Genomic DNA, 22,565 nt, shown 5'->3' on the forward strand with positions numbered 1-22,565 from the left:
ATGTCCGATAAATTGATATTGTCAATACGTACACAATTATTTCAAAATTTTAATTAAAATGAGAAATAAATAAGATTTAAATAATTATAGAAATAAATCCTAAATTACAAAATGATAAATTTAATTCACAATGTATATATTTTTATTAATTTGATCTTTTTTACTAAATTTAACCGTTAAATTTTTTAAAAATAATCAAATTATTTTTCTTTAATGAAAATGCTGGCTAAAACATTTAATTCTTTTAATAATGTTGGCATTGTAGTATACGTGTACTTTATCTTTGACATGATATTATTTGTCTTGAATGTTATATCAAAAATAATTTAAAATTTAAAACAATATTTAAAAATAAAAATTATAAAAAATCATAAAAATTTAATTAAAAAGAAGAAGAAGAAGCATGAAGTATATATTGATTGTCATGCAGAGTACAACGTTTAAAAACTTAACGTTTTAGCCAAGATTTTTATTAAAAATTAATTTGACTTTTTGAAAGGTGATGGTCAAATTTAACTTTAAAAAAAACAATAATGATCAAATTAACATAATATAAAAACTTTGAGAACTGAATTTTTATTATGACATCTCACATTTATGTCTTTTAGAGTCATAGACTTATGTATAAATTATGATTTAATACACAATGTAATACATAAAGAACAATTATGTAAATGAAATATCTATTTTAGTTCAATGATATAAATGAAAAGTTAGAGAAAAAAATTGTACAAATAAAACTTTAACTTTAATTCAAGTATATATATAGTTAGAAAGATATATGTATTCATTTATTTTATTATATTTATATAAACTTTTACTTTTATATTAAGGGAGAAGTTAAGAGGCTGGCAGTAGAGATATTCAAATTTTGGTTAAAACTAAATTAACAGATCGAATCAATCTAATTCAGTTAATTAGTCGGTGAACTGATCTAATTCGGTCAGACGTTGGTTAATAATTTTTTGAAAGTTCGATTATTGGTTAATTTGATTCGAAATAGGGTAATTAGTTGTATTAATCGAGCTTAATAATTAATAATACAAATTATATGTAGTTTTAATTTGATTAACTAGGTCAAATGAACATTATCAATTTTTTTTTATGTGTTATACTTGTTTTAACCCAAAAACATATAAATTTGGTTAATCAACTGAATTAACTGAAATTTTTCGATTCAATTAATTATTTTTGAAAAAATTTCGATTCAATTAATGGTTGAAAGATTAAAAAGTTTAATTAATTCAATTAATACTAGTTCAGTTTGGTTAACTGAATAGTTAAGCGTTTAAACACCTCTACCTGGCAGGGACTCCAACCTCTTAAAATAAAAAATTTATTTTTTAGCCCCTTTATAATTATCAAAAACTTATTATTTTTATAAAACAATAAATTTTAATAGGTATTGTTAACCTTTTTTATATTTTATATCAATTCTAAAAAGTAAATACAAAAGATAATATTCGAATACAAGGCATTATAATCTTTAATAGCTTAGTTTTACCATTTCAATTAAAAGCAGATTATATTTTTATATCATTTTATTAATTTATTATATAATTCTTTTTACTCATAGTATAATTGTGTTATAATCTAATATTTATAATATTATATTATATATGTTAAATATGACTCTTATTTTCATCAAATTTGAGAAATAATCTTTCAGTTAAACTCTATTTACTTATTTCAATCAAACACCGATTAATTTAGATTATTTTATTATTATTTGACCTATGAATTTAGCCTATAAATATGCTCTTTTACAACCTTAGAAAAAAACACCCATTAGAGATTAGAACTCATAACACATTTAGAGAATTTTGTGTTTACGTTTTGAGGGTTCTTTGTTTTCGAGTTTTCGAGGTTTAGTCTTAATCTCCATCTTTTGTAATCTTCGTTCTTTTGCCATTATAGTAAAATTATCTTTGTTCGTGATTTTTTATCCTCATTGGAGGGGTTTTTTCACGTTAAATTTGTGTGTTCAATTTCTCAGTTTATTCCGCTATTTTCTTGTTCGTTGCTTAATCTGGTCAATTCTTAACAAGTGGTATCAGAGCTAGTTCAATTTTCATAGATCAGCCCGTTCAGAGATGGCAGTAACAAGATTTGAAATTGAGAAGTTCGATGGTGAGACAAATTTCAATCTATGGCAAGTTTGGATGACAGCAATTCTAGTTCAATCTGGTTTGAAAAAGGTTGTTACTGTAAAAAAAGCCTAAGAATCTAAATAAAATAGAATGGGAAGAGCTTGATGAAAAGACTTTTTCTGCAATCTAGTTGTGCCTCGCGAATACGGTATTGCAAGAGGTATTGATGGAGAAGACCTTATCTACCTTGTGGAAAAGGTTAGAAACTCTTTATGCGACTAAGTCTCTAGCTAATCGTTTAGTGTTGAAACAATGTCTATTTACATTTCGCATGAACGAAGGTGAGCCTCTTAGAGATCACATCAGTCAATTTATTACTCTTTTAAATGATTTAAAGAATGTTGAGGTTCATATTGACGATGAAGATCAGGCTATGTTATTATTATGCTCTTTACCCCCTTCATACAAGTCTTTCAAGGAGACCCTGATTTATGGCAAAGGCAAACTCTCGTTCGAAGATGTGAAGGGTCATTCTTTGAGTAGAGACAAAACTCAACAATGAACTTCATTTGGATAGAAAGATAATAGGCAAGCTTCCGTTTTGGTAGCAACAAAGAAACGAAATAAAAGGTGTCGCTATTGTAAAAAAGTTAGGTCACGTCAAAGCAGATTGTTATAAACTGCGAAATAAAAGAGCTGCTGAGAGTAACGAGGAAGATATAGCTAGTGCTAATTTGGCCGATGAAAATGGTGATGATTTCTTGTTAGTGTCAACAAGCGATAACACCAAGCTCACATCCGAGTAGATTGTAGATTCAGGATGTTCTTTCCACATGTGTCCCAATAGAGAATGGTTCTCCACATACAGTTCGGTTGAAGGTGGAGTTGTGCGTATGGGAAACGATTCATCTAAGTAAGGTAATTGGTAATGGTACTGTTAAAATTAAGATGCACGATGAGATGATTAGGACACTCTCAGATGTCAGGTATGTACCTGATTTACTAAAGAATCTCATCTCCTTAAGTATTTTAGACTTGAAGGATGCAAAATCAACATCGAGTCGAGCGGCATTAAAGTATCTCGTGGAGCTCTCGTTTTGTTAAAAAGTAAAAGAACCGACAGTCTTTATATTTTGGAAGGTTATACAGTGACTGGTGAAATCGGACGTCCCTCGTCCGTTACGGAGTTGAAGTCAACTTGTTTGGAGCGGAGGCAACTTGGTCATAGGAGGGAAAAAGGTATGACCATTTTGTTGAAGAAAGATTCTCTTTTGGATGCAGGTTTTGAAAAGTTAGGGCACTGTGTTCGTGAAAATCAAACCCGGGTTAGTTTTGATTTGGCAGTGTACAAGTCAAAGGCTAGAAGTCTTCCAGTTTCTAAGCACAAATTTGACTCAGTTAATTCCCTGCATAGTTCAAGATAGGCTCGTGGCGGGATTTGGCAATGATGGCGTTGTGAAAATATCAGTCAAGGTGGAGATTTGTTAAATATGACTCCTATTTTCAGTCAAATTTGAGAAATAATCTTTTAGTTAAACTCTGTTTACTTGTTTCAATCAAACACTGATTAATTTAGATTATTTTATTATTATTTAACCTATGAATTTAACCTATAAATAGGCTCTTTTACAACCTTAGAAAAAAACACCCATTAGAAATTAGAACTCATAACACATTTAGAGAATTTTGTGTTTACGTTTTGAGGGTTCTTTATTTTTGGGTTTTCGGGGTTTAGTCTTAATCTCCATCTTTTGTACTCTTCGATCTTTTTCCATTATAGTAAAATTATCTTTGCTCGTGATTTTTTATCCTCATTAGAGGGGTTTTTCCACGTTAAATTTGTGTGTTCAATTTCTCAATTTATTCCACTATTTTCTTGTTCGTTGCTTAATCGGGTTGATTCCTAACAAGACATATTTATATCATTTTAGTATTTAACCATAATGATGTGAGCACACCCGGGGCAACCTCGAATGCAAACCAAGATCTATTCGAGCTTCCAAAAGGCCCTATGACTCGAGTTCGAACCAAGCAAATTCAAGACGCTTTATCAGCCTTGGTGTTGCGCATTTGGGATGACAACAAGGTCATGACGTTGGAGGAGCTAAGGACCACTCCTTGAAGACTCCATGCACCCTTTTGCAATCTGATCTCAGCTCCTTTCCAGCTCCCCATACGCCATTCAGCTTCCATTAGCTCACTTGAGCTTGATTTAGCTCGCTTGAGCTCAAATTTAGCTCATTTCAGCTAATTTCTTCTTCATTTTAATAAACTAAGTTTTGATTTTGTTTTTAACTAAGTTTGCTATAGCTCATGCCGAATTCCCTAGCTCAACTTAGCTCACTAAGTGCTTTTGACTATTTGAGCTAGCCGAATTTAATAGTTGACTTATAATTAATATGACTAAATTTAGTTATTGTCATTAAGTTGTTTAGTTAATATTCTTATTATGATTATATGAATAATTATTTTATTTAATTATGTTATTTAATTATGTAGGTTAGCCGAATGTGGAGGTTCATTCATGACAAGGTGCATGTATGGGAATGTTCATTGAACGGGAAGATACATGCATGTTTCGGTTCAATGTTTGGAAGCCTTACATTCATGTACATGGAGGGTTAATGAATATTGAAAGATACATCTTCCTTGGACGGCACACATGCATGAATGGAGGACAATTAATGCAAGTGCATGTACGGCTAGGTTCAAGCCTCCTTCCAAGTTCCTTGTACAACCGATGCATGTGGGAGGACCCTTGGAGTTTTCTAAGCACCTATTCGGCCAAGAGACACCTCTTGGAAGTTTCATGCACACCTTGGCAGCACCTAGACAACCCGTTGAGCTCCCAAAGGTGCACATTCATTCAAGTGATTAAAGCTCATACATGAAGCTGTCCAAACACATCCCCATCAGCCGAATCAAGACTAGTTACTTAATGTTTTCATTCTAGAACATTCTAGTTAATTCATGACTGAATTTGCTTAGTCTTTAAGCTAGCTAGTTTGTCCATTCGGTTACTACATGATTGCCTATAAATAGTTTGTTGATTTTATTGTAAAAGGACTTTTGCCAATTTGTTTAATGAACATTGTTCTTGTGAGGTTGCTTCCTCTCATATCTCGTACAAGTTTCGAAAGACTTATCTAGCTTGTGCTAGTGGCGTCAATCATCCTTGTTTGAACTTATCACCAATCTTGGTGTGGCGTTCACCTATCCATCTATTCACCCTTTTCACCTTAACAATATAGGAATCAGGGTGACACTTTTTAGTGTTGAATCATTCCTGACGTTGAGTTCATTTTACATTCCCATTTCAAATTTCTTTCTTGTTAACCAAACCGAGCCGTCTATCATTCATCCATCTTTGCTACCCTTAGCCGAACCTATTGCTAATTCTACACTTCTTGAAACCTTTCGCTTACCCTATTCTATTTTTTTACTTCTATTACTAAAAATTCGAGGCACGAACAACTCTCTCGACTACGATCGGGCAACTAAGTGAATTCGACTCAACTACCCGAGCCGGATCACATCACATAAGGTGTAGTATCATAATTACTCATTTCATCCCTTAACCAATGGAGCACATTTCATGGCCAATTGTTTACCTATTTAGAGAGCAATCATGATGAGAAAAATAATCATAGTAGATACCCTGATTTTGACAAAAAATTTATATATTTTAATAATTTTTATCTTCATTTAATTTTGCACGTTTAAGAGGGAAATATCATGATAAATAAGACTAGAGAAGTAGAGATACATCCCTATAAAATATTTTTTTACAAACTTTCACCTTTTTTCCAATTTTATTTTCTTTCTCACCTTATTAAGTAATTCACCCATCTTCCCAAGCTATCTCATTTTCCCATCATTGCCTTTAACACTTCAACTCTCCATTCATTTTCCCTTTTCAAGCTTTCTTATTCCTTACTTGGTTTTTCCTAGTAATAAAAAAGGTAAGTCCTTTGACCCCCCCCCCCCCAAGCTTTGCATTTTCATCACTATTTTTCTTTGGAGATGTTTTCTTTGGTTTTAGCTCTCTTGTGCTTTCATGGTGTTGTAGTGACTTGTTTGAATAATGAAGGGTATGCACTTTTATCCTTTAAGAACTCCATTTATGAGGACCCTGAAGGGTCTTTAAGCAACTGGAACTCTTCTCATGACAACCCTTGTTCATGGAATGGGATTGCATGCAAAGAACAAAGGGTTGTTTCCATTAGCATTCCAAACAATAAACTCCGTGGATTTCTTCCTTCTGCTTTAGGCTCTTTGTTTGATCTTCGCCATTTGAATTTGAGGAACAATAAGTTGTTTGGGGCTTTTCCTGTTGAGCTGCTTGAAGTTGAGGGATTACAAAGTTTGGTTCTGTATGGGAATTCATTGTCTGAGTCTTTGCCAAATCAAATAGGGAAGCTTAAATACCTTCAAACATTGGATTTATCTGAGAATTTCTTTAATGGTTCATTGCCTTCATCAATTGTTCAATGCAAGAGACTAAGGACCCTTGATCTTAGCCAAAACAATTTCACCGGTTCACTCCCAAATGGGTTTGGAACTGGCTTGGTTTCGCTTGAAAATCTCGATCTTTCATTCAATAAGTTCAATGGTTCAATTCCTTGGGATTTTGGGAATCTTTCTAGTTTGCAAGGAACTGTTGATTTGTCTCACAATCTCTTCACTGGTTTAATCCCAGGTAGCCTTGGTGATCTTCCTGAGAAGGTTTATATTGATCTCACTTATAACAATTTAAGTGGTCCAATACCCCAAAAAGGTGCTCTAATGAACAGAGGACCAACAGCATTTTTTGGTAATCCTGGTCTTTGTGGCCCTCCATTGAAGAACCCTTGTTCTTTGGATACTACTGGTGCGACTTCTCCTTCTTCACATCCGCTTCTGCAGGATAATAACTCGACTGGGAATTTAGCTGACAAAGAGAGAGGACTAAGACAAGGAGAGAGGACTAAGTAAGGGAGCTGTTATTGCTATTATAGTGAGTGATATAATTGGAGTATGCATTCTTGGGATGCTGTTATCCTATTGTTGTTCAATCGTCTGGGTTTGTGATAATGATAAAGATGATCATGGTGATGGGTTTGAGAAGGGAAGGAATGGAAAGGGATGTTTGTGCTTCCGGAAAGTTGAGTTGGAAACTTTATCGGAAAATCTAGAGCAGTATGATCTTGTGCTGTTGGATACACAACTGGCATTTGATTTGGATGAACTACTTAAAGCTTCTGCTTTTGTACTGGGGAAGAGCGGAACTGGTATCATGTACAAAGTTGTGCTCGATGATGGGCTTATTTTAGCTGTTAGAAGACTGGGAGAAGGTGGCTCTCAAAGGTTTAAGGAATTCCGGACTGAAGTAGAAGCAATCGGAAAGCTGAGGCATCCGAACATTGTTACTCTCAGAGCCTATTATTGGTCTGTCGATGAAAAGCTCCTCATATATGATTATGTACCTAATGGAAGCCTTGCCCTTGCATTGCATGGTATGTTAACATTGTATTACCTTACTAGAACTGCAGTTAGTATAACCTTTTGGCAATTTGTATTACATGTCACTTTTTTCTTATCTGTATCAGGGAAGGCTGGGATGGTATCTGTCACACCGTTATCTTGGCCTGTACGACTAAAAATCATTAAGGGCATAGCCAAAGGCTTGGTTTATCTACATGAATTCAGCCCCAAAAAACATGTTCACGGAGATTTGAAGCCAAGTAACATATTACTTGACCAGAACATGGAATCACGGATATCTGATTTCGGACTTGGGCAACTAGCTGGTATTGCTGGAAATTCCCCAATCATGCAATCTGACCGAATGCTGTCAGATGAACCCCAAGAGAGACTACAAAAGAGTGCTTCCTCGGAAGCTACTGCCATTTATTCCTCCAAGAACTTGAGATCTTTTTACCAGGCTCCTGAAGCCCTGAAAGTAGTAAAACCATCACAGAAGTGGGATGTCTACTCATATGGGGTAATCTTGCTAGCAATGCTCACAGGGAAATACCCTGTTGTTTGTGTAGGTAACTCGGAAATGAATCTTGTTCATTGGATTCAGCTATGCATTGAAGAAAAAAAATCTTTTGGATGTTTTAGATCCGTATTTAGCACCGGATGCGGATGAAGAGGAGGAGATAATAGCAGTTCTAAAGATCACAATGGCTTGTGTCCATAGCAGCCCTGAAAGAAGACCTACCATGAGGCATGTCTTTGATGCTTTGGAAAGGTTGACCAGATCAACTGATTAAGAAATCAATTAAAACCAAGTTCTTTTCATCAAACTGGGGAGGCATGGTTTCGAAATTATGGTTAGTTCTGCTTCGACTGAAACTGTTAGCTCGTATGTACAGCAATAACGACGCAATCATGCTGGAGACAAAATGTTCATGTCTTTGTTTTTGTAGGATTCCTTAGGTGATATGTTATTGCTAGGTAAGATCTTTTTGCATGAAATGGCTGTTGGAGTATGTGTGTATATATATATATATATGTGAAATATATGTGATAGATCATATTGGTAAAACCAGTCATTTTATTTTTATTTTTATTTTATTTTTCTACTATGTTACGAGTATTTTTCATGTATTTAGAGGACCTTTAGAATAACATATCCATATCTAGGAAATCTATATAAACAAGGTTGAATTGCTAAAATATTAATCATATAAGTATGGATGTAGGTAGATTCAATGATATAATGAAATTCAATCACATTCATATGTTGTATCAATATATAGGGGGGTTAGTTTTTCATAAATTTAGGTTGATAAGATGGAAATTATTATTTAATAATAGAAATAATTAAAAATTAATTACAAAATACATAGAAATTCAAAGTTGGATGAGACAAATAAAAGATTTGGAGTTGTTGAGTAAGCTAAACATCTTGTAAGCACTATGAAAACGAAACACAACAGCTACGTACTCAGAATGATGGACGATAAACATCATCCTTCTTTCGGCAAATACGCAGCCGTTTCACCCGTTCCACGAACTCCCTATATTAAATTAAAATTAAATTATGAAAGCAAAAGTGAAATTTGAGATGATAGCAGGTAAATTAGCTTACTTCCAGGGGACATCCCCAACATTCCTCCAATTTTCCCCTATGTCGTCTTTGTATAATAACCAATACTCCGACTCCACACCGAATAACCTTAATCCCGAGAGTGAATGTCTCCCTGTCCGATCATCATTTAGATAGCGCTCACGCTTGCTGAAACTCTTAATTAAAATAAAATTTGAAGGTATGACGATATATTTGATTTTTTAACTTTATAAAAAAATTATTTTAGTCATTTATTTAATTTTTTGTTTCTTTAGTCTTTCAATCTGTATTTATTTTTAAATTACCCTAAAATGAATAAAAGCGGTAACATTTTTAACTTTTCGACGTCAGATAAAGCGTGAATGATTTGTCAATATTTAATTAATTTTTTAAATTAAAAAATATAAAAATTATTTTAAAAATTATAAAAGTATTTTAATATTTAAAAAATAATTAAATATCAACGTGGTAATCTATATGTATGACATATCAGCAAAATTAATAAATGTTAACTTTTCTTCTATTTTTGGGTGATTTAACAAAAAATACAAATTTAAAAATGAAAAGATGCAGAAAATCATGTGGAGAGTTAAAATGATTTTTTTTCTAATTTAGGAATACAAAAAAAGTCACTACCTTCTAAGAATAATAACATACCGAACATTTCTTCGAGTTGTTGTGCAAGGCCTAAGTAGCCACCATGATCAACCATGCAAACTTTTCTACCAACCATAACTCCATCCATGTTTACCTTAACATAAACCCACCTCTCCTTGCTTTCAACCCCTTCTGCTTCGTCCTGACACTCCTCGGAATATCCAGCGTTCGAGCTTTTTTGGTGTGACGAATTCGGCTGGCGGGGCCAATTTAACAGGTCACTATATCTGCCTTCCAAGCTTACCACTGACTCAAAAGAGTTAAGAGTTAGATCATTGCAATGATGTTTAAAACACTCAAATTGAATAGATCAAACAAACCACTATTTCTCGGTTGAACAAGTTGATCCAATATACTTTTTTCAACTGCGAGTATAACTTATAATGTGTAGAGGGATCAAACTGAACAGAAAACACAAAGACTTACAATGTGTAGATGGATGGTAAGGTTGAGGTTGGACAGTTCCCAGACTCAGACCAAGATCAATAATACCATTTTCTTCATTGCTTTGATAATTATAAACTGAGTGAAGAATGGAGTCGTTTAGAAGAAAGCTTGAAGCATTGGAATCCATTAATTTGATTTTTTTTTTCTTTTTTGTCACTTCGATTGCTACCAAAAGCAAGTTGATCTGCTCTAACATCACCACTTATTTATATTAGAGGCAGAACAGATATAGAAAAATACCATATTAATTATATTGAAAAGTATATAATTACATTTTTCACCCACTACAAAAATAAAATCAAACTAATACAAAGTACAAATGGATCCACATATGTTAATTAGGTATCGTAAGATTAGAGAATTGATAGTTGCACTAGTGAGATTCAAACCTAAATACTCGAGAAAAAAAGGGTCTTAGGTTTTATCAACAATGTCAAGGCCTTGTTCGCTAAATACACATTAATTATTTTCTATTGAATTTTATGATGTAAACAGAAAAAATTACTTAAACATGACTAAAACAAAAGAAATCGTCAAAACTTATATAATATGAATTATTAGTTTATCAAAAGTTAAAAGAAATGTAAAACAAATTTAATTCACAATTTTAACACAAAAAAAGTTAACTGAATATGATACGAACACATGAAATAATCGGATAAGAGAATATAATAGTGAAATGGGATGTAAAAAGTGGGGGCACCAAATGTGGAAGACAGGAAAGAGCTGTCCATAATCAATGATTGATGAATGGTTTATCTTCTTGTGATACAAACAACATGCAAAAACACACTAAAAACCACAAGAACAAGGGATGGCGGAAGTCATCTTAACCAAAGTTTGGTCGGATTTTGCCGCCCAACAATTGCTACATTGGCTCAGCTTTTCAGCTACTTAATTCTAGTGAACCAAAGTAAAGCTTGTCGATAAGTAAGGAAATTGGAATATTCTTTACGATCCACATTATTTTAGTATTAAAATAAATGTTGAACACACAAATGAAATAAAAAAGAGTGGAGTTGATTTAATCATATGTATTTACGTCAATTGAAACCAGTGAAATAATAAATTTGAGTGATTTAGAGAAGTTTTGAAATTTGCAGGATGCCCATTCCTATGCTACTGGAAGTGGTTTGATGTGTCTCCAAGAGATTTGGTTAATTGACACAGCTGCACCTCTTCAATGAGACATTGCTCAGAAACTCTCCTACCATTACCTCTTCCCCAAAAAAGCTGTTTTCTTTTGTGCCCTTCGTTTCATCTACACAAATTGAAATTATTTAATACATATATTTTACTAGTTTCTAATAAGTGAATCCGGTTGGGTGTTCATTTTCTTCCGCAATAGTTTAGATTTAATCATTATTGTACAAAAAGTTTTGTATAAGTAAAATATAAATATTATTTTATGAAGTGGGAATTAACTTATAACAGTATAAAATTTAAGGGCTAATTCTTTATTACTGTTGTGGTTTTAAAAATGTTTTTAGAAAAATGTTTTTAAAAGTGTGATAAAAAGTACTTTAAAAAAAGTATGTTAGTTTTAGTGCTCTCCATTATTATAAAAATTAAGGCTAAAAGTTAAAAAAATTTTAGACTCGATTGGACCAATACCAAATTTAGGCCCATATTTTAAGCGTTAATCCAACTTAGCTCGAAAAATAGCTTTAAAATTTTACTCAAGCTCAATTCAGATAAAAAATGAGGAGCTCAAACTTTTATATAAAAATAAATTTAAAAATACAATACATCAAATACAAGAAAAATATTAAAATAAATATTTTCCAATAAATTAAAAATACATTAAAAATATTTTTATATAATACTAAAATGATTGCAACTTAGTAAGCAAATAGCTCTAAAATAGAAGCAAAATTAACCATAAAAGAAGATTTATACAACATCCAAATAATACCAACAAAATAATAGCAATGTAGTAGCAAAACAATAGTAAACAGCAACAAAAAAAATTATGCAGTTTAAGTCGGGCTTGGGCCAAGCCTGAGTCAAAAAATTCTTATCCGAGATACCAACAAAATAATAGCAATGTAGTAGCAAAACAATAGTAAACAGCAATAAAAAAAATTATGCAGTTTAAGTCGAGTTGGGCCAAACCTGGGCCAAAAAATCCTTATCCGAGTCTTGGCGCATTTAGACAATGGGTCTTATTTTTTTTTTGTCAAAGCTCATTTTTTAAGCCTATATTTTTGTTCAAAAACCTCCAACTTTTCAGGCGAACCTTCAAGCCTAAGTGGGGTAGCCCACCCATAATTAGGTTTACATGATAGTAGAAAGCAAAAAAATTAGTGAAGTTATATGATATTTAAATAGTGTTAATATTTGATACACTAATAGTGTACTTCTTTTTCCACAAATAGCCTTAAAAAATTGTCTTACGTCTTTTTTTTTTTGAATACTTATTTTTTTTAATATTTTACTATATCCTTGTAGAATACTTGTCAATCTCCGATCTTATTTGTGAAGTCTAAAAATTCTAAAACTAGTGTACCAAATATTTTCTCATTTAATGAATTTTGAAAATTAATATTAAAATTTTTAATTTAAACTCAAACCAAGCATAACAGTTTCAGTTTTTACCTTAAATCAAAATAAATATTTGAGTCTTGAATTCAAAGTGACCCTTTTACATTTTAAATAAGAATTTTAATTACTTTTTCCACACCAAGAAACAAAGAGGCTACGTTCAGTTTTCAACAAGTCTTTCCCACCATCATTACAGTTGACAACTAAACTTTTCCAAAACAATGCTAATCAAATTCAACAATATCACCACATATGCACCGTTGGATGGTTTACATGTGGCAAACTTACAATTTCCATGACCCTAATCTTACATAAACAATTCAACAATGGACCTATTGCAAGCATTAGTATAAAATTCAGTTCTTGAAGATTGACATTTGGACATGAATATATAATATTACCTTCCGAAGACTTTCCAAATAAAAATTTATACATATCCATACCTGAGACATACCCTTGTCCAAAACTCAAACCTGAATCTGAGTAACGTAAGCCCTACCAATGCCTCCACGGAAATGATCAATCACATAACAATAGCTGTGGCTGATATAAATCTGATGCTGCCACCAAAAGAGCTCATATTTTAACCACCATTGGGAAAAAAAATGAATGGTTGCCTCACAAAAGCTTTTGCAATCATGTTTAATCATATTGACTAAGAAACTGGACGATACATGGGTAAACTTGCTCCATAGCCTGCAGTTTTAACAAATTTTAGAAAACATTATCCATGCAGCAGTCAAATAATAATCAAGTAGCCTGTTAAATATTTTCTAGAGTACGTCAAATTTCGGGTCAACATCGACTTTCCTGTAAGTCACAAACCTTTAATTTCATTTATATCTCTGAACTAACTAGGTCACTCCTTTAACGGAAATGCCAACTCAGCACACCTAACCAGCATTTTAGGTTAAAAAAATCCATGTTGACTTTATTGGATCCATTTTAGGATTGAAATCAGACAGTTTTGCCGGCCAAAAAAAAGGACCATATGCGTACTGAGTGGATATTTCAGGCGTTATCTTGATAAGAATTAAAAAAGTTTATCTGTCCGTTAGAAGTTTACATAGATGTTTAATAAATTTAATTAGATAAAATTAAAGTTTTGTGACCTAAATGAAAGTTTATGCTAATCTCAATGTCCAAAATGTAAATTAACCCTATTTTCTATCAGCATGCTTACCAATCGTCCTCCCACCAAATCATAGTGTGCATAATGGGGGCCATGAGGTTCTCCAAATAGTTTATAGGTTACCAAATTCTCCGGAAAAAGCTTGACAGTTTCTGGTTTTAGAAAAGAAGGGGGGAAATGATAAATATCTATGAAAACCATATTGACTACATGTATTTAACTAAACCACAAAATAACCCCTACCCTCAACAGCTTCGGGTGGGCAAATCAGATCTTGATCTCCTGCAATAGCCAGGACAGGGACATTGCTTTTATTTAGGTGATCCCTGTAGGAAAGTTTACCACTTCTATCACATAACCCCTTGTCTCCGAATGCTGATGTGAGCTGCATAATAAGCTTAGTTGGTATGGTACCTGGAAATGATAGTTGACGTTATGCAAGTCAGAATATACAAGTGAATGAAAGCAGAAAATTTGATAAATTCAAAACAGAGCAACTAGAGATTATATTCAGAGTCAATGCTGGCCAGAAAATGACAAAAATCTCTTGTATAAAATCAGAAACCCAGTTTTGTGTCTGAAGATCAAATTATTAAATCTTTTGTGGCATTAACAACAGTATACCCAGATGTTCATTACCAAGCCATTGTACCTTAGTGCCAAACCATAAAACTCCCTACCCTTCCAAGCGAGGGAGCGTCCACCTAAGTGGGCTTTTTGTAAGGCAATATGCATAAAAAAACAGGTCCATTTGATTTAAGTTCACTTTCATTTTTATTTTCATATTAATTGTACCAGTATTGGTAAAAGGAGGATGACAAGAAACCCTTAACTTCTGATTATTTAAATTCAGCAACAGACTTGAGAGCATAAGGAAAACATGCATATTGGCCAAAAAAAGAGAGAATTTAGTTATAGGATAATTTGGACCACTCTTTAAAGTTTATCATTATAATTATATTATATATTATTAGACACACACAAACATGTACAAAAACACGCACATGTACACATTGCGCCTTAGACAATATTCAGGGTTCTAGTGCCTACAAAACACCTTGCACACTTGACAACACTATTTGCAGTAAGAAAAAACATGCCCGTACTCACAGAAATTATTTAAGACGAGCTTTTCTAGCAACTCCGGATGCATCATGTCCTCTGCTGATATTAGATCATTCAGCCAACCCAATACATAAGGAGGCTGAGAAGCTAGAGGATAAGCAGCTGCCAGTAATGTTCCAAATGGAACAGCAGGGACGTTAAGTGCTTGGGCAGGATCTGCCTGCAGAACCAACGCCATGATGTTAATTTCTCAGGGAACCTAATTCTATAGAACTTTCAATTAGGTAGTCTTCAAAATCACATTAACATAGCAACTAATGTGCATGACACTAGCTCAAGCACTTACAAGAGGTAAGAGTACTTTGAGTGGCTTTGAACATCTGTAATCAAGTGCTGATGCCATAGTTACAACAGCCTTAAGTCTTGGCTCCCGTCCTTCAGAACCTTACAAGACGATATGTGACACACAAGCAATGGTGAGTTTTATCAATATCAAGAGCAAAAGAGAGCAAGCCAAATATAAGTACATTAAAATCAATATTAGCAAATGGTATTTGAACAAACAAGTCAATTTTTCTTCAGAATATATCAAACTTTATATGCAGGCTTACTGCTGTCTAGAATTGTAGCAGTGGTAATGCAGTGGCCCTTCGATACGACAGATTGAGAGTAAGCTCATTTTTGTAACAGTGGCACTATATGAACTCCGAGGGTTTAATAGCTCTTATTTTAATTGGTTATTAAATAGGTGATGATGCATAAAGAATTTGTACCTCTTAAATTCCGCTAATTATTTCAAATCCAAGACAGTTACGTATTTTGAGCTGATAAATTGTTAGTTTGAGATTTAGAAGACAAGTTCAGCCACAACATTTCCTCCTATGGGGTTTTCAAAGTGTAGTTCAACTGATTGAGGGACATTATGCATCAGACTTTAAGCATGAAAAACATCACAATATGGCATAAAATTTAAATGATGATATCTTACCGCACCGTGATAGCATTGCATAAAGCAATATGCCTCCCATTGAGTGACCAATTGCAAGCAGTTTTCCATCCTTTGGTTTTGTCTGCGCCCTTATGTATTCCATCTATACGAATGGAGATTAAATTTGTCAATTCAACCTCAGGATTGTAGGCATGAATAGCATGTAAAATGAAAAACAAGAAACAGAACTCATACATTCTAATTAAAGTACAAATGAGTGAGATTTGCAAAATGTCACCTTACCGCAGCTGGAACATCCTCCTCCAAATAGTGATCAAAATCCCAATCATACTTAACAATCAAGTCAAGTTGTTTCTGAAAATCTTCTATTGTTGAAGAAAGCCTCTCTTGAATATCAATGAACTGAGGTGAAACAGATCGTTGGCCTCCCTCAATAATATTTACAAGTCTTTGACTCAGATCTCTAATTTGGCTGGCAATAACTGAGTTTTGTTGTTTTTCTAATACGTTGGCGAGCTTTATCCTCACCTCCTCAAAGCGTTCAGATAACTGAGAATCTTCCAAAAGTTTTGATATCTGATCTAATAATTTAGTTGATATTAGTCTTGATTGACTTTCACTAAGAAAGCCAGAAAGTCTCTCAGACAAACGCATGAAAATTTCTGTCAACTCTGCAACCAATTTTGCTTCATCCCATGCCGTTCCAATCCCTATTGAATCTTCTCTAAGAAAATAAAACTCAGAATCGGATAGGTAACCAGAAACATCAGTTGGCTGCTTCTGAGGAGACACTTCATTTGCCACACTCTTAGCTATAGCTTCAATCTGCTCAGATACTGCATCAGCAGATTGCTTAAGTTCTTTCAAATTTGATGCCTGCACACTCAGCCCAGCACCACGAAACTCAAGAACCCATGTGTCAAATCCTTGGCCTGACATGTATCTTGCAAATGAAGACTGCATACCGAATTTATCAGGAAAAGTATCATATTTATCAGTAAATGAGAAGGAAATAATATTAAGCATCTTGGAGGATACATGTAAATTTGGAAGGTGTTGTTTATTTAAGTATTCATGTAACCATGTCAATAACGGAACTTAGCGTAAGAGAACCTAGAGAATAGAATATTTTGTTATGTAATTTCTTCCATAAAGTGTATAGGCTACATTTGTTGTCTAAACAAGGCTATCCATACAATTGTCAAAGAAATGCATAACAGGTTTTCTAATGAAGTCAACAGCTGATGACTGTTGGTGACGTAAAGGGTCCATATGGATTGAACTGTCAAGTGTAAGTTTCTCATTAAGCTTGGTTCAACTATATATGCCTAATGGCTCATCAAGCATCAGATTTGGGCTTTAGAAATTATGACATCTCACAGGTAGCTATCACTTGGATAAATAAAAGTGATGATATAATATATATTTATAATATCAACAGCTACTAACATACAACATGGTACACTAAATGGTCTTCCAGGACTCATCAGATTTTGGTTTCTATGAAGCATCAAGAGGATCATAGAAAATCTCAAACTGAAAATGTTTGGGGTTGTATTAATTACACGCTAAAGATAAAATGTCCATTACTCCTGGTCAATCCATGAGCAAACACAGCTAAACAACCTCATGCAGCATAAAATCTATGAAATCTGAGAGAAAAACAATTGAGCATCCATACTAAAAGCAAAAAAGAGCATACTGAAATGGACAGAAATACAAGACTAGTGAACCCAAAACCCACTCTGAGATACATGAAATGGCTCTTTTTTGTCATAAAAAACATTCCTTTTGAAATAATAATTTGAAGACAAAAACACAAAAAACAAATTAATGTGGATCCTTGATTAGGTATGGTTATTTCATCTAGTATGACTTAACATGTATTCTCATCCCAAATTAAAACTAAAAATTAAAGAGTTAAGGATAGAACTAGAACTGTTTTATAATTTTATTTTATACTTTTCAGTTTATAGCCACAATGGCGCTGGACAGTAATGTCCAAATTAATTGGAAGCCAAACATTCCAATGCTTTGTTTTAACTAACAGAAAAAAGAAGATTTCAACATTACAAAACTTTTCCTCCATATAAAAAGATAAAAAACAATAACATTCTACTATTTCAAAACAAAAGCACATAAGATTGAAATTAAGTAAATTAGCATAAAATTAAAAGCAGAACTTAATTTACCTCAGGAGAAAGATCATACCCAATGGCATTAGTCCCCAGTCCAGATAATAATAATAGAGGGTGATTTCTAGGTGGCGCCTGTTAAAAAAGAAATCATTCTCTCTATCTATAAATAAAAACAATTAGACAGCCAAACATAAATTTGGATTTCAAAATTAGTATAAATTGCACATATAAATATAATATTCAAGATATATCACAAATTCATATTTTTATACCTCTCAAATATATAATTTAGACATAATGTAGGCGTATCTATATCATAGTCAGATAACATATTCCAAATCTTCACATTCATGTTCTCAAACATAGCATTACAATCAATCTCAACTAAACTATACCTATTTGTCTCATAATTTATATAGCATACTTCAGATCTTCACACTCGTATTCTCAAACATAGCATCATGGAAAGAAAGAGAGTAAGAAAGAAAAATACTAGTAATAACAAAATCCGCAAAGTGAAAGAGAAGAAAAAAAAACCTGAGGAGGAGGGTGATAACGCCAGAGGGCAAGGCGCCAATCAGAATTAGGTAGAGGCACATAGTGGAGCTCGTCGGCTGTACAAATGGAAGGCTTTTCGGTAACGGCAGGATCGTTGGAGAAAGCTCTTGGGAGTGGCCGTAAAGAGGTGGAGGAATGAGAGTGGAGAGATAGAGGGCGAGGGCGAAACCGACGTGGGAGGGTGAAGTTCCGTCTAGGACGAAAACTGCAGGAAGTGGAGGAAGCGAACCGGATATCGGATTCGAATCGGGATTGGGGTTGGGAATGGAATTGGAGCGTGGACATTTTCTTTGAATCGCTGCTGCCTCTGCTTTCAAACGCTTTGAATATTGATTGCTTTTCTTTCTTTTGGTTGAATAGGGAATGTGGACTTTTTGGATGATGATTTTGAGTTGGCTACGGCGTGGCATTTGTTCCTGATGGCCACGTGGTGAATGTGATGGTAAAATTCGCGAAAATTGAAAGCGTTATATGATTTTGATTACTTTAGCTCACCCGGACACCTATGGTGGGATACCAAATGCCAGTCCTTCTCACGCTTTTCTTAATATTACACTCCATACGTGACGGTTTGTTTACCCAAAGATGAGGGAAGGGGGGAAGCAATTTGCCTAAATGCTTACTTTATTCTGTTAATGAATATTAAAAATATTTGAGTAAACCATACAATTTAGTTACTTAATTATTAAGCATGTTTCTTTTTATTTACCAAACTATAAAAATATTTATTTTCATCATTAATATTATTATTTGTTTTTGTTGTAGCCACCATCGTTAAATTATTAATAGAAATCATGACATTAATTGATATAATTAAATATTTAACCCTCAACACTAATACATTATATCAATTTAATTCTAATTCTAAATAATTTAATAAATTTTACCCTCTATATTTACAAATTTCATCAATTGCAACATAGGAAGTCAAAGATTGCATAATCATTCACCTTTTCAGTAGAGATGACTAACAACAATGCCATAACTTCACAAGATGACTTGTCATAATCTAATTCATACTTGAGGTGTAATATCCCATCCGGCGTAGTCTACGGCAATGAAGTACTATTTATGGAGATAGATATAGAATAAATTTTAAGAAAATAAATGTTAAAAACTTGCTAAGTGCTTGAGGACTGCGAGCACGCCCTTGTGTCATGGACTTAGAGTTTTCACAAGCAATCCGTGCGGCCTTAGGCAGTTTCCTCGCTCAAAAAACACCTAAGTCAGCTTAACTCGCAACAATTGAGGATTCGAAAGAACTCCTCTATGGCACTCACGAAGAACAGGAGAAGAACGAAGTAAGAACGAACTTGAAAGATGAACAAAAGCCATAGAAAGCAAGAACACATGAGAGAAAAGTTTGAGTGAATGCTCTCAAAATTCTATTAATAATTGAATGAATTACAATGAGGGGGAGAGGCATCTATTTATAGCTGAGCCTTCCCAATATCAACGGTACAAATCAAAATACATCAATGGCTAAGATTTAAAGCTATCTAGATATCAAATCTCTAATATTATAGAGTCGTATCTTCTAAAGATTATATTTAATGTCTAGGATCACATATCTTTGAAGATCCCCTTCCATATTTGCCAAGCATATCTTTGAAGATCACTTTCCATATCTGTCAAGCTCTAGAGATGGGCTTTCAATCTCTCCAAGCAATGGACTAGTCAGATTGGGCCAAATGACCTCCCTCGAATGCGATGGATCGTACAAGTTCGTCATGGTCGCAAGTTCCCACCCGCAACCCATGACATTCTCCCCCATTTGTTTTAGTGACACCCCCGTCGGGTCTTCCTCATGGAACATGTCTAACTTATCTTGGAACTACCACAATGCCTCAGCAGGTTCTCAACTTGCTTCGCTATCGGGAAGTCCCTTCCATCGAACCATGTATTCATGCCGCGGTCGATGGTACCTTTGTCTAATCACACGGTCTGTATCAATGTTCTCAACTTCATGATTGTAAGAGACCTTTACCCCCATTGGTACTCGTTCAGACTTGCCTTGAATCGGATCCTTTTGATCTTCATGGAATGGCTTAAGCATGGTTACATGAAACACTAGGTGGACTTTGAGCTTCGCTGGCAACTCAAGCTTGTAGGCTACCTTGCCTACTCTCTTCACAACTTTAAACGACCCCTTGCATCTTCACACAAGCCCCTTGTACAAACCCGTATATCGCAACATCAAGTGTAATTTGGCAAAGACTGAGTCGCCCACTTGAAATTGCATATCTCTTCGATTCTGATCGGCCCACTTCTTATTGCACTTGCTTGCCTTGTGTAAACAAGCTCTAGCAAAGTCATTCTTCTCTTGCCAATCCTTCGAAAATCAATAGGTTACAGGATTTGGTCCTGTATAACGGGTCACAACAGCGTTGGGTGTGAGTGGCTGTTGGCCCATCACTATCTCGAACAGACTTTAATTTGTGGCCCCACTTCATTGCAAGTTGTATGAAAATTGGGCTACATCCAGCAACTTTGGCCAATCCCCTTGTGTCGAACTCATATAGTGCCGAAGATATGTCTCTAACAACGCAGTCACTCGTTCAGTTTGCCCATCTATTTATGGATGCATGCTTGTGGAAAAGTTTAAGTCTGAGCCCATTGACTTGAACAACTCCGTCCAGAATCGGCCCGTAAATCGCCTATCTTGATCACTAATAATAGACAGTGGCAGTCCCCAATATTTCACCATATGTCTAAGAAATAAACAGGCTGCCTCCTCAGCAGGGCACTCTTTGGTAGCTGGAATAAACATCGCATACTTTGAAAACTTGTCCACCACAAAAAGAATACTTGCAAACCCATTCGACTTAGGCAAACCAACAATAAAACCCATGGCTACACTCTCCAATGATCTTTCTAGAATGGGCAAGAGTTGTAGCAAACCGCCTAGACTCTTTAACTCGACCTTGTCTTGTTGGCATACTAGACAAGTCTTTACATAGGTCTCCACATCTTCACCCATGTGAGGCCAATAGTAACAATCCTCCAAAAGGGCCAAGGTACGATACATTCTTGGATGACCCGCCCATTTTGATTCATGACATTCCTTTATGACTTCCTTGCGCAATTTCCCATAGTGAGGCACATAGAGGCAGTGCCCATGGGTGTATAGCACTTCCCCATCAAGCCAAAATCTCCTCATTTTCCCCTTCTTGGCAAGCTCAATCAAACTTTTAGCTATGGGGTCATGGGATAATCCCTCTCAAATGCGCTCTAATAAGGACCTATCGAGTTGGTTGATTGTCACAAATTCTATCTTTCGGCTAAGTGCATCAGCCACAATGTTGGCACTCTCTGGCTTATATTTTATTGTGAAATCGAACTCCGCTAGAAAAACCTGCCAACAAGCTGATTTAGGAGACAAATTTTTATTGGTTAGAAAATAACTGCTGGCAACATTATTGGTAAGAACCACGAACCTGGAACCCAGTAAATAATGCCTCTATGTGCGTAAGAAATGCACCATAGCGGTCATCTCCTTTTCTTGAATCATATATCTCCGTTCAGTCTCACTAAGATTTTGACTCTCGAAAGTAATTGGATGCCCATCTTGCATCAGTACTCCCTTAATGGCATAATTTGATGCATTCGTGTGTACCTCATAAGGCTTTGAGTAATCTAACAGCACAAGTATGGGCTCCCTTGTCATCACTTGCTTCAATTGATTAAAGGCCCTCTTACACTGTGGGTTCCAATCCCATACTTTACCCTTTTTCAACATGCCCGTCAAGGGTGCGGTAATTCTAGAGTAGCATTCAATAAAGTGTCGATAGTAGTTCGCCAACCCAAGGAAAGATCTTAACTCTGTCACCTTGGTTGGAGCCTCCCACTCAACAATGCCCTGAACCTTGTTTTCATCCATCTGGATCTTGCCACCTCCCACAATGTGGCCTAAAAATGGCACCTTTCG

The 22,565-nt window shown here is 34.5% G+C and overlaps 2 protein-coding genes and 1 pseudogene across 2 annotated transcripts; 1 reads left to right on the forward strand and 2 right to left on the reverse strand.

Moving 5' to 3' along the window:
- The first annotated feature begins 6,084 nt into the window (after positions 1 to 6,084).
- Positions 6,085 to 8,622, forward strand: LOC108451803 (receptor protein kinase-like protein ZAR1; annotated as a pseudogene).
- Positions 8,623 to 8,898: 276 nt separating this feature from the next.
- LOC108452662 (auxin-responsive protein IAA32-like) lies at positions 8,899 to 10,426 on the reverse strand. The gene is made up of 4 exons (XM_053027570.1): positions 10,231 to 10,426; positions 9,801 to 10,050; positions 9,169 to 9,276; positions 8,899 to 9,097 (listed from the first exon to the last, which is right to left on the reverse strand). The coding sequence occupies exons 1-4, from the start codon at positions 10,376 to 10,378 to the stop codon at positions 9,025 to 9,027; spliced, it is 579 nt and encodes a 192-aa protein (XP_052883530.1). The 5' UTR covers positions 10,379 to 10,426; the 3' UTR covers positions 8,899 to 9,024.
- A 2,578-nt stretch (positions 10,427 to 13,004) lies between these two features.
- LOC108450203 (uncharacterized) lies at positions 13,005 to 19,229 on the reverse strand. Its single transcript, XM_053029028.1, has 10 exons — positions 18,617 to 19,229; positions 18,134 to 18,211; positions 16,224 to 16,898; positions 15,981 to 16,083; positions 15,339 to 15,436; positions 15,038 to 15,212; positions 14,171 to 14,341; positions 13,979 to 14,079; positions 13,470 to 13,491; positions 13,005 to 13,355 (listed from the first exon to the last, which is right to left on the reverse strand). The coding sequence occupies exons 1-10, from the start codon at positions 18,920 to 18,922 to the stop codon at positions 13,315 to 13,317; spliced, it is 1,770 nt and encodes a 589-aa protein (XP_052884988.1). The 5' UTR covers positions 18,923 to 19,229; the 3' UTR covers positions 13,005 to 13,314.
- Between the last annotated feature and the right edge of the window lie 3,336 nt (positions 19,230 to 22,565).

Source organism: Gossypium arboreum, chromosome 5 (genome assembly GCF_025698485.1).
Source record: "Gossypium arboreum isolate Shixiya-1 chromosome 5, ASM2569848v2, whole genome shotgun sequence".
NCBI lineage: Eukaryota > Viridiplantae > Streptophyta > Magnoliopsida > Malvales > Malvaceae > Gossypium > Gossypium arboreum.

Excerpts from the sequence above, each read along its gene's own strand:
- LOC108452662 (XM_053027570.1), bottom strand. The coding sequence starts at position 10,378 with ATGGATTCCAATGCTTCAAGCTTTCTTCTAAACGACTCCATTCTTCAC. Across the intron at positions 10,051-10,230 it reads TTACCATCCATCTACACATT|TGGTAAGCTTGGAAGGCAGA; the intron begins GTAAGTCTTTGT and ends CTTTTGAGTCAG. Across the intron at positions 9,277-9,800 it reads CTCGAAGAAATGTTCGGTAT|ACATTCACTCTCGGGATTAA; the intron begins GTTATTATTCTT and ends TCGGACAGGGAG.
- LOC108450203 (XM_053029028.1), bottom strand. The coding sequence starts at position 18,922 with ATGTCCACGCTCCAATTCCATTCCCAACCCCAATCCCGATTCGAATCC. Across the intron at positions 16,899-18,133 it reads GGTATGATCTTTCTCCTGAG|TCTTCATTTGCAAGATACAT; the intron begins GTAAATTAAGTT and ends TTCGGTATGCAG. Across the intron at positions 14,080-14,170 it reads CCCACCCGAAGCTGTTGAGG|AAACTGTCAAGCTTTTTCCG; the intron begins GTAGGGGTTATT and ends TTCTAAAACCAG.